At 41.1% G+C, this 14,777-nt stretch overlaps 2 protein-coding genes across 2 annotated transcripts in view; one reads left to right on the top strand and one right to left on the bottom strand.

The window, feature by feature from the left end:
• The window catches only part of MIER1 (MIER1 transcriptional regulator), a 32,491-nt gene extending 32,050 nt beyond the window's left edge, over positions 1 to 441 (bottom strand). The window contains exon 1 of the mRNA XM_084527687.1: positions 56 to 441. The gene's annotated coding sequence lies outside the window, so the exon portion shown is untranslated. The remainder of the gene's footprint in view (positions 1 to 55) is intronic.
• A 150-nt stretch (positions 442 to 591) lies between these two features.
• Positions 592 to 14,777, top strand: part of DNAI4 (dynein axonemal intermediate chain 4) — an 18,421-nt gene continuing 4,235 nt past the window's right edge. Inside the window, exons 1-13 of the mRNA XM_084528683.1 lie at positions 592 to 642; positions 1,131 to 1,290; positions 2,275 to 2,348; positions 4,137 to 4,249; positions 4,476 to 4,632; positions 6,115 to 6,254; positions 7,444 to 7,593; positions 8,089 to 8,280; positions 9,503 to 9,753; positions 11,111 to 11,197; positions 12,934 to 13,085; positions 14,144 to 14,301; positions 14,502 to 14,623. Of these exons, the coding sequence (XP_084384809.1) occupies positions 608 to 642; positions 1,131 to 1,290; positions 2,275 to 2,348; positions 4,137 to 4,249; positions 4,476 to 4,632; positions 6,115 to 6,254; positions 7,444 to 7,593; positions 8,089 to 8,280; positions 9,503 to 9,753; positions 11,111 to 11,197; positions 12,934 to 13,085; positions 14,144 to 14,301; positions 14,502 to 14,623 (1,791 nt within the window). The 5' untranslated portion in view covers positions 592 to 607. The remainder of the gene's footprint in view (positions 643 to 1,130; positions 1,291 to 2,274; positions 2,349 to 4,136; positions 4,250 to 4,475; positions 4,633 to 6,114; positions 6,255 to 7,443; positions 7,594 to 8,088; positions 8,281 to 9,502; positions 9,754 to 11,110; positions 11,198 to 12,933; positions 13,086 to 14,143; positions 14,302 to 14,501; positions 14,624 to 14,777) is intronic.

Here is a 14,777-nt window from a genome sequence, read left to right as displayed (position 1 = left end):
CTGTCAGCCGCGCCCGCCCCGCCCCGCCCGGCCCGGTGCCGGTGCCGGTACCCACCTGGGGCCGCCGCCGCCGTCCTGAGGGGCTCCGCGGCTCCTCCGCGGCTCCTCCGCGGCCTCAGCGCTCGGCCGGGCCCTCGTGGGGAGCGCGGCACAACGCAGCCACCCCGCCGGGCTCCGCGCAGCCGAGCCCCCCGCTGCCCCGCTCCGGTACCGCGGGGCCTCCCGCACCTCACGGAGCGGCGGCGGCCGCCTCCCCGCTGCTCCCGGGGCTGCGGTGGGAGGCGGGAGGAGGCGGCGCGCTGCCGCCCGGCCGGACGAGGAGCTCCGCGCTCCGCTGACGGCGAAGGGCGGGCGGGGGCGGGCGGGCAGCGCAGCCCGGCGGGGCGCAGAGGCCCGGCAGGGACCGGGGCCGGGGCAGGGCCAGGCCGCAGCCGCCGCCGCCGCTCCCGCTCCCGCCGCAGCCTCCGCCGGGCGCCAGCAGAGCGCGGCCCGCGCGCGCCGCGCCCGCGCCAATCGGCGGCGCCCTTCTTGGCGGCCAATCGGCGCGCCGCGTCTTGCGGCCGCGTTGCCATGGTGACCGCGGGACGCGCTGCCCGCCGCCGCCGCCATGCTGGGCCCCGCCGCGGCCCGGCGGCTCTCCGGGTGTGTGGGCACCGGGAGCGGGGCCCCGCCGCTCCCCTGCACCCCCCCGGCGGATCCGGCCCGGTGGGGGAAGCCGCGAGGCCCCTGTGTCCTCCCGGGCCCTCCCAGCGCGGCCCCGCACAAGCAGACCCCATTAAAACGCTTCACGCTGCGGCCTTGCAGCAGCCCCTCCCCCCCCCCATCTCCTCCTTACCTGTGAGGAAAGCCCCTCCAGACCCAAAGCAGGGATTTTTCCCCAAAAAGCCACCTTATTCGTTCATTATCCATCATCCCAAGAGGTTTAAAAAAGCCACGGTGCTCGTTTTATTTGTCACTCATCATCCCAACTGGTTTAAAAAAAGAAGAGCCACGTTACTCCTTTAATTTCTTATTCCTCCTCCCAAACGGTTCCAATGCAAGTTAAGGAATGGGTGGGCTCGTGCATCACATTTGGTGGTTGTGTTTTGTTTTGTTGTGTGTTGTGTCACTGCTTCTAATCCCGACTGCAGTGTCCGACAAGGATCGGGAACAAGCCTGGGCATCCAAAGAAGAGGCAGCATCGCAAGCAGCGTGTACACGGGCAGGGCAGCGAGATGCGGGAGCCAATTCTCCATTTCCTATGGCAAAGCTGCGGACAAAAGGTCTCCCGTGGAGAAATACGCTGTGCGGGTGAGAAACCACTGACACCGGCACTGGAAAGGTTTAGGTGTCAGTCACTGGGGATTTTAAAAGTTGTCAGAAATGAAGTGGGAGTGGGAAGAGGAAAGAAAAGGCCTGGCTGAAGTTGCAAAGCTGTGGAGAAAATGATCTGAGAGCTTTTCATACATTCCGAAACGGTGACCATCAGTGCCCAAAAGCAATCTGCAAGAATAAAAGCAAAGCAGTTAAGCATCCTTGTTTCTCCACGGTATAAAACCCCAAAGAGTAACATGGTTTGCTTTGTTTTTGCTATTTTTTTAAACTTTCTATTAGTTGTGTTGTGTTTTTTTTTTCTGGTGCTTTGGGGCAAGGGGCTGCATCTGACTTGAGAGACTCCCAGCATACATACGCCAATGTAATGTAATGTAATGTAGAATGTAAGCCAAACATACATTCTACATAAATTAACAAAACCAGCATTTTAAAGTAAGTACAGTTACTTTAAAAAGTAATAATAATAAAAAAAAATAAACAACATTTAAGCACAGTATGATGTTCTTTTTCACATATTTGCCTGCACTGAGTTGAAGTTAAGCGACTTAAACTAACACTTCTGCTTTAAGAACTGCTGCTTTCAAACCTCCAAGAGATATGGTAACTGTGGCATCTGTATGCATTTGCCTAAAAAATGGGAGATACTCATAGCATAATTTGAGAGTCCTGTTCAAAGACCTTGCTGAATACCTTACAGCAGAATGATCTTTTGAGCAGTATAATAATACAATAATAATAATAAAAAGATGCGTTGTTTCTCTGGTTGCTTTTGCTGTGCCGTTAATTTGATATTAGCATGTTAGGCATCATTTGCACACCAGGGTTACCCGTCTGCTCTGTCAGAGGGTGAACGCCTCCCTGTCCTGCATTGTTTCAGATAAGATAAAACATTGTGTGTGTCATCACTGTCACTTTTGGGATGGCAATGAAACTACTCTCATTATTTAAACATCTCTTCAGGTTTTTGATGATGAAGGAAAGGACGTGACACCCCACCCGCTCTTCCATTCAGATCCCGATGCTGCTGTACCCAGGCAAGCCAAGCTCCTAGCATCAAGTGATTGCTCTGGGGCCACAGGGTCAGGTTTTCTCTTTTCCCATGCATCAGACAGGAGGGGATGGTAGTTTTGTAGACCCCTTCTCAAGGTAAGTCAGTTAGCTGTTGCCTCCTAGCTCCTGTCTCACAGAGTACTGATCCTGCAAGAGTCACACATCTGCTCTTCAGAGGGGATGAGAGCTGGAATAATTGTGCAAGGCTATCAGTTATACTGTATTACCAAAATACATACATTTACTTGTCATAGTCATGATTTAAAATTTGAGGAAAAGTAGGGAATAGAATAAGTGCAATTGATCAGTACCAGTGACTAAGGCTGGTTCTGTGTAAGAACTTGCTGAACACTGATAACTATAGTTGAAAGCAGACTGCAGCATACACTGCTGTGTTACTTCAAATTTTATTCAAATTCTCCTTCCTAAAGCACGTTCTTCTATGTAACATTCTAATATGGACCATTTTTAGAGATGGAACATGCATCACAGTTTGAAAATGCAGACCTCCATCCTACAGGTTTTGTACCGGTTAGGCCTGCATGCAAAGCTACGTCAGAACCTCTGCACAAATACATGATGAAGCACTATCCCAACGGTAAGGGAAGCTGTGTTCCAGCTGTCTGAGCAAGACTGCACAGCTAACAAGGGGCCCTTGCAGCTTTTCCATATGCTGCCCCAGCTCTACCTTCCTCACACTTCTGTCTTCGCAAACTGGAATGCGTCAAGACTTAATTAAAAACCTCTTTTGTGTTTAAAATGAGAAATAATGAGCCACAGCACTTTGTCAGATGGTGTGTACACAGTCAGAATGCATGGAGAGGAGATTTTATTTATTTAGTCCTGGGGGCTAAAAGACAAGTAAAGTCAGCAATGGAAGAAAAAAAACACTACAAGTTAAATCAATGTTATTTAATGTTTTCTTTGGCAAAGTTAATGCCATTGTAATTTCTGAGAAAGAGAGATTGCTCTTTGAGAACTTTGTCATGCTTCCTAGGGTGGCTGATCATAAGGGGTAATCCTAGAGGTAGGGATATTGAGCAGGAGCAAATATACACAAAAAACAGCTTAAAAATACACAGTATCTCCTGAAAAATAAATACGTCCCTTTTGGAGACTAGAGCTCCTAATTTAAAAGATGAAATGATTTTACTTTAGTTTTAAATACAAATCTTAAAAATGTCTTTTCAAATGCCTCTTGTATGCTTACAGTTGCTCACACTTAGCTTTTGAGGAAGAGAAATCTGCTAAAAAAACTCTCAACTGTACATCAGTTTTGAGTTTTACTTCTAGTTATTATCACAGCTATCCCTTCTATGAACATTATCTACTTTTTTAACAAGCTAATCCCTTCAAATGAGTTTCTTGTGTATTTCATAGACCTTTTGGCACATGCAAAGCCCCAGAGGATCTTAATTCCAGTTGAGAACCGTGCTATCTGTAGATAGGTGTTATCACACAGCAGGTAACCAACACTTGGCGTTACTGCATGCTAAGAATGAATCTGAAGCTCACCAGCTTCTTTTCCATCAGCTATTTAATGCCTTGGGATATGCTGTCAGAGGAATTCTTCCTTTTAAAGTCTTTTTCAATCCATTTCATTATTTTCTTTGTAAAGCCTTCTATGACTCCTTTCACAAGGCAGGCATTCCTGTGTGTGCTATTACAGTCTTCTGTGGTTTATCCTGATAACAACGCTGCTATTTTTGTAGCGCTTTGCTAACTGACATCTGGACTCTCACGTACCATTTCTGCTTATTTCTTTGTTACAGAAGGACGTGTGGAAACAGCAGTATTTCTAAACCAAACGCATCACCAATGGAGTCCATACTAGATGAAACTGTAGAACCTGACTCTCAAGGAGACACAGATCTTAGCTTATCTGGTAAAGAACATACACTGCATAATTACAGATTTAAACTGTTCTTTGCAGCACCGAGATTTGTGAGAGACTGCAGTCACAGTGCATGCGAAATGCCCAGCACTACAAAGGAACCCAGTGCCTCACAAGTTTTGGCTCCTGATCGCTGCTATGCTTTTAGAATTAATTTGGCTTCTTTTAAAGGTAGAGCAGAAAAAGTCTCGCTTGCTAACCTCACATAATTTGTCAGATGTGCAGGTGAGGCCAGAGGAGATAAAAGAACAGCTGACAGAAGAAGACTTAGATAGGAGAGTGGATATTTATCTCACGGAGACGGAAACTATCTGGATGTTGGATATGCCATCTGTTGTGGCGTCTGTAGAATCAGAAGATGCGGGAAGAATTCTGTACGTATATTTGTAGTTGTTTACATGCGTGTAGCATGCTCAGCACACCCCATTTCTCCTGATCACAAAGTCCTGAACAGGCTGCTCACACGTAGGTCCAGTGTTTTGACTACTACAGCCTGCCATTTCATCTTTGTCTGAAGCCATATTGGGCTGAATTCTCTCTTTTGACAAGACTGTCTACATTTTTTAACACCTCCATTTTGCTGATCAAGTTCACGTCCTCTTTCACTGGTAAATGAATGCAGATTAGCAAAAGCAGGGGATGCTGACAAGAGAACACACAGGGAATGGGGGAAAGAGAAGATGGAGAAGTGGGGTATACATGAATTTAATAATTTAACAATAAGAAACTGTAAACCTCTGGACTGATTATAATGTTTAGCTTTACAGCCAATAATTTCTTAATAACAAAGATAGAAACAACCTAGGCAGCTCTTGGCTTCTTCTGAAGCTCTTTTCAGTGCTTCTAGCTAGAAGAAACCTCACCCACCACAGCTGATCCTGCCTTTTAAAATGTTATGCCTCCCCTCGATAATACCTGGTTTGTTTCCACTTCGGAGTCTCCTCCCTGAACTGGCATGAACTTTGGTAGGGAGTTAACCCAGAAGGCACAGGTTTTTTGGCTTTTACCCAGGAGCTGACTGTGACAGAGTGCAGCAACGTTGTCTGTGATGGATGTCAGACTGCTAGACTTGTCACACAGCTTTTGTAGACGTAAACCCCAAAAGCTGGGATGCAGCTTACTGCAGCTGACAAGTTAAACAGTTTCAATAAATGAGTTTTTTTCTGCTAAAATACGAAGTTTGTGGTAGGACTCCAACCCCCACTGTCTGTGAATCACACTGGAGTAATTTTTTGGGGAAGAAGGAAGAGGAAGAACATTCATTCTATGAATCAGACGTAGCTGGCGTACACAGCACATAGTGCCAACTCTATAGGAACAGGCAGTGACTGTTCCTGAATGCAGCAACCTGTTGGTGGATTAAGGCCGGGTATAATCCACGTCTGCTGTTAGAATACTGAAACCAAGATAGTAGAAAATGCTTCACAGTTCCCACTGACCATTTCTGCAGACCTGAGGGCTGTAAGAAATAGAAATGTACTAATTCATTTTTGTCTCTTGGAAGCACTGCCTTTCACTCCCAGGTGACAAGAGCTGTGTATTTCTGAACTCATCTGGATTCTGCCCAAGCTCAAAGGTAGTTGGAGTAGAGATTTTTGCTAAGGCCCATCTCTACAGGCTATTTCTGTTTCAGAACAGCATCTCAAAGTCAGAAATAGCTGCTGAGAGGTGGTATGTGGAGTGAAACAAAATCCATAACACCCCCTACCCCTCCCCCCCCCCCAAAAAAAAGAGCAATAAACTTAATGCCATGGACTATACTCTTCTGTTCAACTTGTGCTAAATGACATTGAGAAGCTGAATGCAAATGTTTTTCAGAAAGCAAATGTACACTTTTTTTTTTTTTTTTTTCCAAGGGAGCGTAATAAGATTTATGTTGACATTTGCAAAAATAGACCTGGTAATGATCGCTTTGCAGAAAAAATGATGCAAACCATTAACGGAGCTGCAAAGAACAAGGAAGTACAATGTGACAAAATCGTCATGGAAGATAAAGGTAAACACTCTGAGTACCATATAGGAAAGGCTATTTAATAAGACCAGGCTCCCATTTACTACAAGTTCCCTTGCCATTTGTATCCGTGGCAGTTGGGTTTATTATTACATTTTGTTTCCTCATTAAATATTAATGTGGGAAAACACTAGCATATAGCTAGGCGTTGGACCTCAGAAGACTCCCCCCACACAGGTAGGACAGTGAGGAAACCTTTCTTTTCTTTCTGTCATCTCTAAGCAGGAAAAGATGTTTCACCAACTTTCACTTCCAGAGCTTTAAGTTCAGACAGGCTAGTGTGATGGTGGTGGCCTTCTCTGCCTCTCCTAATACTTGAAAATTAGTACTGGTACACTGTATCTGTTACAATAAAATAGTCATTATGCTACCTAAGAGCTGCTGTGTCCCGCCTGCACTTTACAAACAGAGTGCTTCTTAGGAGGCAGAATTTCACCTAATATTCAACTATGCCCTTGAAATATGAAAGTAAACAGTTCCCATTTCTCCTCTTAACTTTTTAGTGACACTAGTTTGCATTTCTATTTGTCATAATACAAAGAAGAAAACTTCTGTTATAAGATTTAAAATAGTGAGGAAAACAGAAAATCTTGGCAGTCTCACAAGAAAATGCAATTTTACAAAATGTTCAACTTCAGTGCTGTAAAAAATTTAGAAGAAATATCAAGTTTTTGTGTGTGTGTGCGCTGAGATTTGCTCACTATGGATCTTTTGTTTGTGTGGGAGGCCAAAGAAAACTATGGGGAATGCTATTCCAAACATTTTTGTTTTGTGTTCTTTACTGTATGTAAAATGAGTGAAAAAAATATCAAAAGGAAGAAGTAAAACACATATTAATCTGGTTCGAAAACAAATCTTTCCCTTTTTGTGTGCCTTCAGCGTCAGCAGGGCTCATTCCAACCCATGTTGGAAGAGCTGAGCACACAGAGGCAAGGTTACAGAGCAGTTTTATGGGGAGATGGCCCCGCTGAAGGGAACCCACACACCCAGAAGACCGTGCTGCAGCCAATATGGTCACACAGCAGCTCTTGCTGCTGTCTGACCCTCAGTTTTGAAGCCCCCCTGCCAAACAGTTGGGTGTATTGTATAAAAAGTAAATCTTGCTCAGCTGTAATTCTTTATAACGATGTACAGAAATGAAGGGCTTTTATAATACCGTATAATTAATTTCTAGGGGTGGTGGTCACTTCCTGGGACTTGTATGATTCCTTTAATGTGTCAGAAATAGAACCTGCATCAAAAAGAGAAGCCACAAATGGGAAGAGCAGCACGTCTCATGCAACTAAAAAGCATGACCAGACTGCATCTGTGACTTCTGCCAGAGGTAACGTTTTTCTAGGAGGTTTACATTTCTGCAGTGTTTTCATCCTTCTAAACCATGTGTATCTCTCTGTTTCATGGTACAAACTACATGAAAAAAATGCTCGGTCTGCCTGTCTGGCACTTGAAGGAGAGATGGCTAAAGATTCTCAGACAGATCTACACCAAGACCTTTTCTATACAATCCCTTTATAAACCGTCTTAAATAAAGATAAATAATCGTTTACAAAGTTTGATGGTACAAAGTTACTTGTAAAGTAGAAAGTAGAAGCAAAACACAAATGGTGAAAAATTCTAGAAGTATCTCATCATATTGAATATTTGAGCAGTAAGAGAAAACAAAACTAAAACAAGAAAAAAATAATAGTGGAAGGATGTTTTGATGACAGGTTCTTCTACGCTTTTCGCAGGGGAGGAAGAGGAGACTGCTTATCTCTGACTTTTATGTGCAAAATATTATCACATTAAAACTGCATTTTCCAATATTATCTGTTTTCAGGCAACATAACTTCTGTGACTACTTTGGAACGTGCTGCTCTTGCCAGAACCCATAAAAAGGAGAAAAACTGTTTAGAAGCTATATTGACGACAGAAAAATTTCAGCAAGATTTATTTTTCATGGAGAGGGTTCTAATGGAAAATATTTTTCAACCCAAACTCGCAGCTTATCGACAATTTCCTGTCCTTATAGGTTAGTTTCTTATTGACTACCCCATTTTCAGCACAAGGCTTTGCATACTATTGAATGTCAAGGTGTCCCTCATTGATGGTCTTCACAGATGACAGGTCATTTAAGAAACAGACAAAAGAGTTTATGAAATGTCAACACCAATTTTGCAGCTTTACACTCACTTCAACAGACATTCCTACAATACTTGGTGGAAGAACGGAATAAATGTGTTTAGAGCTTGAATTACTCGAGATATTGGTCAGACTTGTTTCCTGACAGCTAAGATACAATAATTCTGCTATTTCTCCAAGGTTTATTTTATTTTATTTTATTTTATTTTATTTTATTTTATTTTATTTTATTTTATTTTATTTTATTTTATTTTATTTTATTTTATTTTATTTTATTTTATTTTATTTTATTTTTTATAAATCGGTCTAGACTGATACCTTTTACAGGAGTTCCAAGTTAACACAGGAATAATTTGTAATTCCTGTGTTATTAAAAAGAATATTCTGAAAAAGCAGATTCAAACTGATTTACAGTATTGTACCTTTTCATATTATACAGAGTTTCAGATTCACAGGCAACAAACCTGTTATATTCTGTCACTAACTGCCTACTGGCTAGTTGGAGCGTGATAATGACTAGGACTTTTGTTCTGTCACTAGGACAGTTATTGTGTTGTAATTTTGTTAACAGTGATCTGGGGTCATTTTATGATTTGCATATTACATAAAGTAAACAAAAAAAGCACTTAACAAACAGTCTAAAAATATTCTCTACACTTAGTTTTGCCAAATAACGAGCAACTTTCATTACAGTACATGTAACTTAGCTAAGGTGTTACAACATCAATGCTTAAGTGTGTCCCTTTAAAATTTGGTATCCAACTTGATAAAGACCCTGTTTAAACTAGTTTGTTTAATACAAGATATTAGAAACATTCCTGGTGGGGTGGACATAAATTCATAACTGCTAGTTGCTAGGTAGCTAAATCCACTCTTTAAGCTCCTTGAACATAACTGGCACACTACAGCCTGATCCAGACATCTTTTATGGTCCTGTCACCATCTTAACCATAGTTTTAGTAGTTAGGGTGTCTTAATGCCTCACATCTTCCCTTTTTCATTTTTGCTGTAAAATATTTGCTGAAATGACATTTTTTTTCTGGGAGGTGAATGACTGGAGTTAAATAGGTGAAGTGTAATTATTCAGATTCTACTGTATTTATGCATTTTAGATCCTTCTGTTACATCAGACAATGCCAGTACAGTAGTTGCTGTGAAAGAAGCTAAACGGGAAGAACATGACAAGGGAAAGAAGGATAAGGAAGAGCAGAAGGAAGCACTTATTGACCCATCAATTCCGTCAGATCTAAATAAACCCGTGGAAGAAACTGTACCTCCCAGTTTGGAGCAACTATGGTCATATACGTGTGATTTAACTAAGGGTCTCAATGTGAGCAGCATGGCTTGGAACAAAGTAAACCCAGTGAGTTAACAAATTGCTTCTTCTAAGCTGTTTATGTAGAGGTGTACGTGATTGTCAGGGTATATCAACTCCTGATTTTTATATACTTTGCTGGGAGGGATCTCAAATTGCTGGATGCATCCCTACAGTCAGGTGGGTTGTGTTTGCATCCCAACATCTGTATTCTGTCCTTTCTTATAGCAGTATCACTACATTATTCTACAGGTTGGACAGCTGCCTTAGGCTTTCCTTACACCTGTATCACAACAGCTTTAATTGGTCAAGAATACATCACTTTACCATGGATAGTCACCCAACCAACAACGTTAAGATAATAAACTTGGTCTATTACAGAATTGGAAGTCAAAGTATAAACCCCTGCCACTGAACTATTGCCCTTGATGGAGTTTATCCATGATGGTTTAGAGACCACATCTTTGTTTCTAATAGCAATCTCCCAAGAAAGCTGCATTCATCAAGATTTAAGCAAAAGATGTGTAATAACAGGTGCAGATTTTTGAGCAGCTGGCCTGAGTTTATTTAATTTGATTTCGGTGGAGGTGAGAATGACTCGGATATCTCCACTTTCAGAGTAACGTAAGGCTTAGTTTTTCAACAGAGCTCTCTTAGAGCTGCAACAAAAGTAATGCGTAGAAGGAAGGTAAAAAGCAGGTGAAGATGAGAAACATAAAACCATTCAGATTTTCCCATGGGGAAAAAAGAGAAAATGGAGAACATTGCATAATGTAAACACACCAGATCCCCAAACGTAATGAAGTATGACACACTTAACAGACTTCAGGCTTAGCATTCTAAGGCAAACAAATACCCACCTACTTTCAGAATATTAGCTTCACAAACGGGTTGGTTTGTGTAGCAAAATTATAACTAATGGAGTTGAAGACTAAAGTCTTGATGCTGTTTCTTATTTTTCCTTATGGAAAAGAGTGAATGGAATTCATCAGACTCCACCATCAACAGCTGAGAGCTAAGTTTGAGATGATCATTGAAACTTCTTCTATAGCTAACATTGATAGGGAAGAGTAAAATTAGTATTAAATATTCTATTGAACACTGCACATTAAAATGCACTTGTAGAATACTGTATATCCATCTTTGGAAAGGGACTTATTTTTTTAATGGCCTTGGGGAGAAAGGGTTGCAAACACAAGTGACAGTGACTATAATTGCCCTTTTAGTTGAACCAGTTTCCACTATTCTAGAAATTCTGTTTGTGAGTGTTATGCTGCTGGCACACAATATAAACATGTTTCTGAGCTTTGCACTCAGAGTCACTGTTAGTAGAAAGTTGCCTTTTAAAAATGTACAACTGAACGTCAAGTTAAACTGAGGTACATCTGTTAATCTGTGCTTTTAGGATCTTTTGGCTGTTGGTTATGGAGCGTTTGATTTTAAAGAACAGAAGAAAGGCTTGGCGTGCTGTTGGTCATTGAAGAACCCCATGGTAACAGCAGTATCAAGTTTGTTTTCTTTCTTCAGTGCATTTTCCTGCTGTACTATTTCTGCTACATTTAATTCCTTCTTCCAAAAACAAACAAACAACCAAACCAACCAACCAACCGTCCACCCAAAACATAGGATCTAGCCAGTAAGGTTTAATTTGCTAGCCCAAACCACACATTTTTGGAAAACTGATTTTGACTGCACTACCTAGCGATGTGCTTAAGTCTTCACACAAAGAAAGTGCCTATAGGATGCAGTTTAGTTTCTGCACCTGTCCATCATCTCAATTCACAGTGCCAACAGAGGTGCCAACTGTTCTGGTGGTTTTGTAACGTGGATATCTGTTTGCAGGAACTGCACTCATTGTACATAGGCCACCAAACAACTAACAGATGGTTACAGCTCTCAGGTAATACCAGTCTATTTTAGGCAACTTAACAACGCAGACCTCTATATCCCATTTCCAATTCATAGAGCAGCCTACCCAAGACTATAAATCAGTTTTGTTATTATTATGGGTAAACCCAGGTGTGCAGATCTTTCTGGAAAAAAAAAATAATATATATTTTTTAGTCTGTAAGAGTCTTGAGCACAGAAAATGTGAAAATCAATCCATTTACCTTTTGTTTTTCAAACACTTTTTCAATACTTGCAAACTCTGATTACAATACATCCATATTTTAAATTTAAAGATTATCATTTCCAATCCATTTTAGGTTATACAATGAAATTCTACGTTAGCCTGAAGGAAAAATATACAAAATTAAATATGTAATGTAACTTTTCATAACAGTGGCAAAAAGACAGTAGATTTCATTGATGTAATATTTACATTTTTATATATGCACCTGAAAAGTGATCCTTTCAGATTTTCTTTTAAATCTAGACTTTTTTTTAAAAGTATCTTGGAATTTTCCAGTACAAAACGGCACAGTAAAAATTATCTGATCACCAGTTGGATTTATTCTACAAACTTCCCTTGGCCAAAAATGTGCATTAGACTAATTTAAATCATGCAGGCTCAAACCTTCTCTAACTTTTGATGCATCATTATCACATTGACAACAATTAAACATGTTTCCCTAGCATCATGATAGTCCTCAAGTGCCTAACGTTAAGAAATTAGACCTTGCATGCATGCTGAAATATAGTTCTTTGCAAACTGATACTCTGCTATTTCACATTTCAAGAGATCAGTGCAGTGACTGTAAGGGTTTAACTTTATAGCAGAGCTGAATCAGTTCTTTGGTTATGAGGAAAAATAACACAAAAATTCTGGTTTTACAGATTACCTGAGGTACGTTAGATTATATTGCATCTTCAGCTAAGGTTCTGCAATTAGAAAGTCACTTGCCTTCTAACTGCAAAATAGAAAACAATTGGAAGAACTTTCCAAAATGTTGTTTGTTTTAAAGAGAAAACAAACAACAACAAAAACCCCACACTGCACTAGGCTGAATCTTAGGGAACTTGTTTTTTAGGTAATTGGTTGGAATCTACTTCACAGTGTCATATTTCTGCACACTCTTTATTTTTCCCTATCTTTATCAGCACACCAAGAAATAATAAACGGAACCATTCAGAATATAATCCCTAATTTTTGTCTGTAAGTAATCATTATGGCCATCGGTACTTTAATTTCCCAGCATGGCCTGGCAATTTATTATCCAGTGTTGAGAAAACCAAGGTAAATTAAGAAACTAACTCAAAACATTCTTGTATTTTTCTACTGGTCAGTGGCCAGAGCGTATTTTCCAGTGCGAGCATGGTGTTACTGCACTGGATTTTTCTATGGCAAGCCCGAACCTTTTAGCAGTTGGGATGTACAACGGTACCATCACCATCTATAATGTGCGGAGTTGTACCACCACTGCAATTCTGAATAGCAGGTAAGGCTGTGATTTGCTGTCTTATCCCACCGTGGTCAGGTCTTAGCTTCTCAGCTATGGATATTCCTATATTTGTTATTTGCTGCGTGAATAGCAACGCTTGCTAAGTAAAGCTTGCTTGTGAATACTCAGGGATTTTGTGTATTTTTTCATTTCCAACTTCTCATCAGTACCTTCCAGTTCTGACTGGAAATGCCTATATAAACACGTGGTATTCTCAAATAGTAGAGGTTTTGGGAGCAAAACTGAGGGCGCAAAAGATCTGTAATAGTACATCATTGCCCAGGAAGGGACAGAGTGGGGAAACCAGACTTTTTTCCATCCACCTATTTACACTGATACAGCCAAATCCTCAGACACTGCCCTTCTCCATCTGCATTGCCATCACTCTCTCATCTTTTTTTCTGCCACTAAATGCTTACATTATTTTAACACCGATACAAAACGAGTTCCCCGCATTGGAAGGGGAAAATCAGTACTGTGTTCTAGCTTTTTAAGAAAGTGCAGCAAGTTACCACCTCTTATGATTTGATGTAGTCGCCACGTACTAAGTAGGACAGTCCTGCTCCGGTAAACAAAGACTTACTGGAGACTAGCAGTGGCTTTTGTGTTTTCTCAATGATTCCACTTGCCAAAAAAGGGAGCGAGACATAGACATCAAAAATAAGTGAGATAAGCAGGAATTAAAAAGAAATGAGAGAGAAGGGATGATGAGGGAGACATTCGCCCTGAGGGCAGCTCACTAGGTCTAGGGAGTTCTCCTACAGGACACGGATTGATTCAATGATTCAGGCATCAATGAAAGGTGTGTCTACACATTAAAAAGGGTGCTGAAACTGAATATAAAACATGTCTGATAAACAAAAAAAAAATAAATCCTGGTGTAAACAGCTGGTACTGGGAGATACATACTTGTAAGAAAATCTAAATTGCATTTCTATCATAATACTTGACATTCATTAGAAAGTGGAAAGTTATTTCTACTTTATTTCCCAATTATTTTTCAGAAACATTGTCTTTGTTGATACATGGTTTATTTTCTCTGTTTTTTGTCCCAGAGATTCTTCAGAAAGTCATACAGGTCCTGTATGGCAACTGAAGTGGTTGCAACAGGACGGCAACACAGCAGAGGATGACAAGAGAGAGAGATTAATCTCTGTCTCAGCAGATGGCCGACTAACCAAGTGGCTTGTACGGAAGGAACTAGATTGCACTGGTAAGCATTTTCCCCTGCAGCTTTTCTGCACAGGGCTAATACCTGGAATAGCAATTGCCTGATTTTATTTCAGGTGACACTCTTTATACACAGTTATTATAAGCAAAACATTTAAGAGCTGTTGAGAATTCCAGAGAAGCATATGACAGTGCTATGAATAACTCATATCTGCTTGACAAAAACTCTTGCTATTTGCACAGACCTGATGAAAATAAAGCGAGCAGGAAGTGAGAAGAAAAACTTACCACATGAGAAGGAAAGGAAAAGTTTAGTTCTAATATCTCGGCAGGCAGCTGGAATGTGCTTCGACTTCCATCCAAAGGTAGGCTCAGCAAGACCACTGGGGCTAAAGTACTGTACAGGAAAACTATGCAGCAGAGGTCCAATCCTCAGCTCAAGCTACTGTAATATGCACTAGCCTGGGATTCAGCACTGGCATTTAAAGCATATTTCGTTTTGAAACAAATACTTCTTAG

The sequence above is a fragment of the Aythya ferina genome (genome assembly GCF_964211825.1).
Source record: "Aythya ferina genome assembly, chromosome: 8".
Lineage (NCBI taxonomy): Eukaryota > Metazoa > Chordata > Aves > Anseriformes > Anatidae > Aythya > Aythya ferina.
This window is presented reverse-complemented; position numbering and strand designations above follow the sequence as displayed.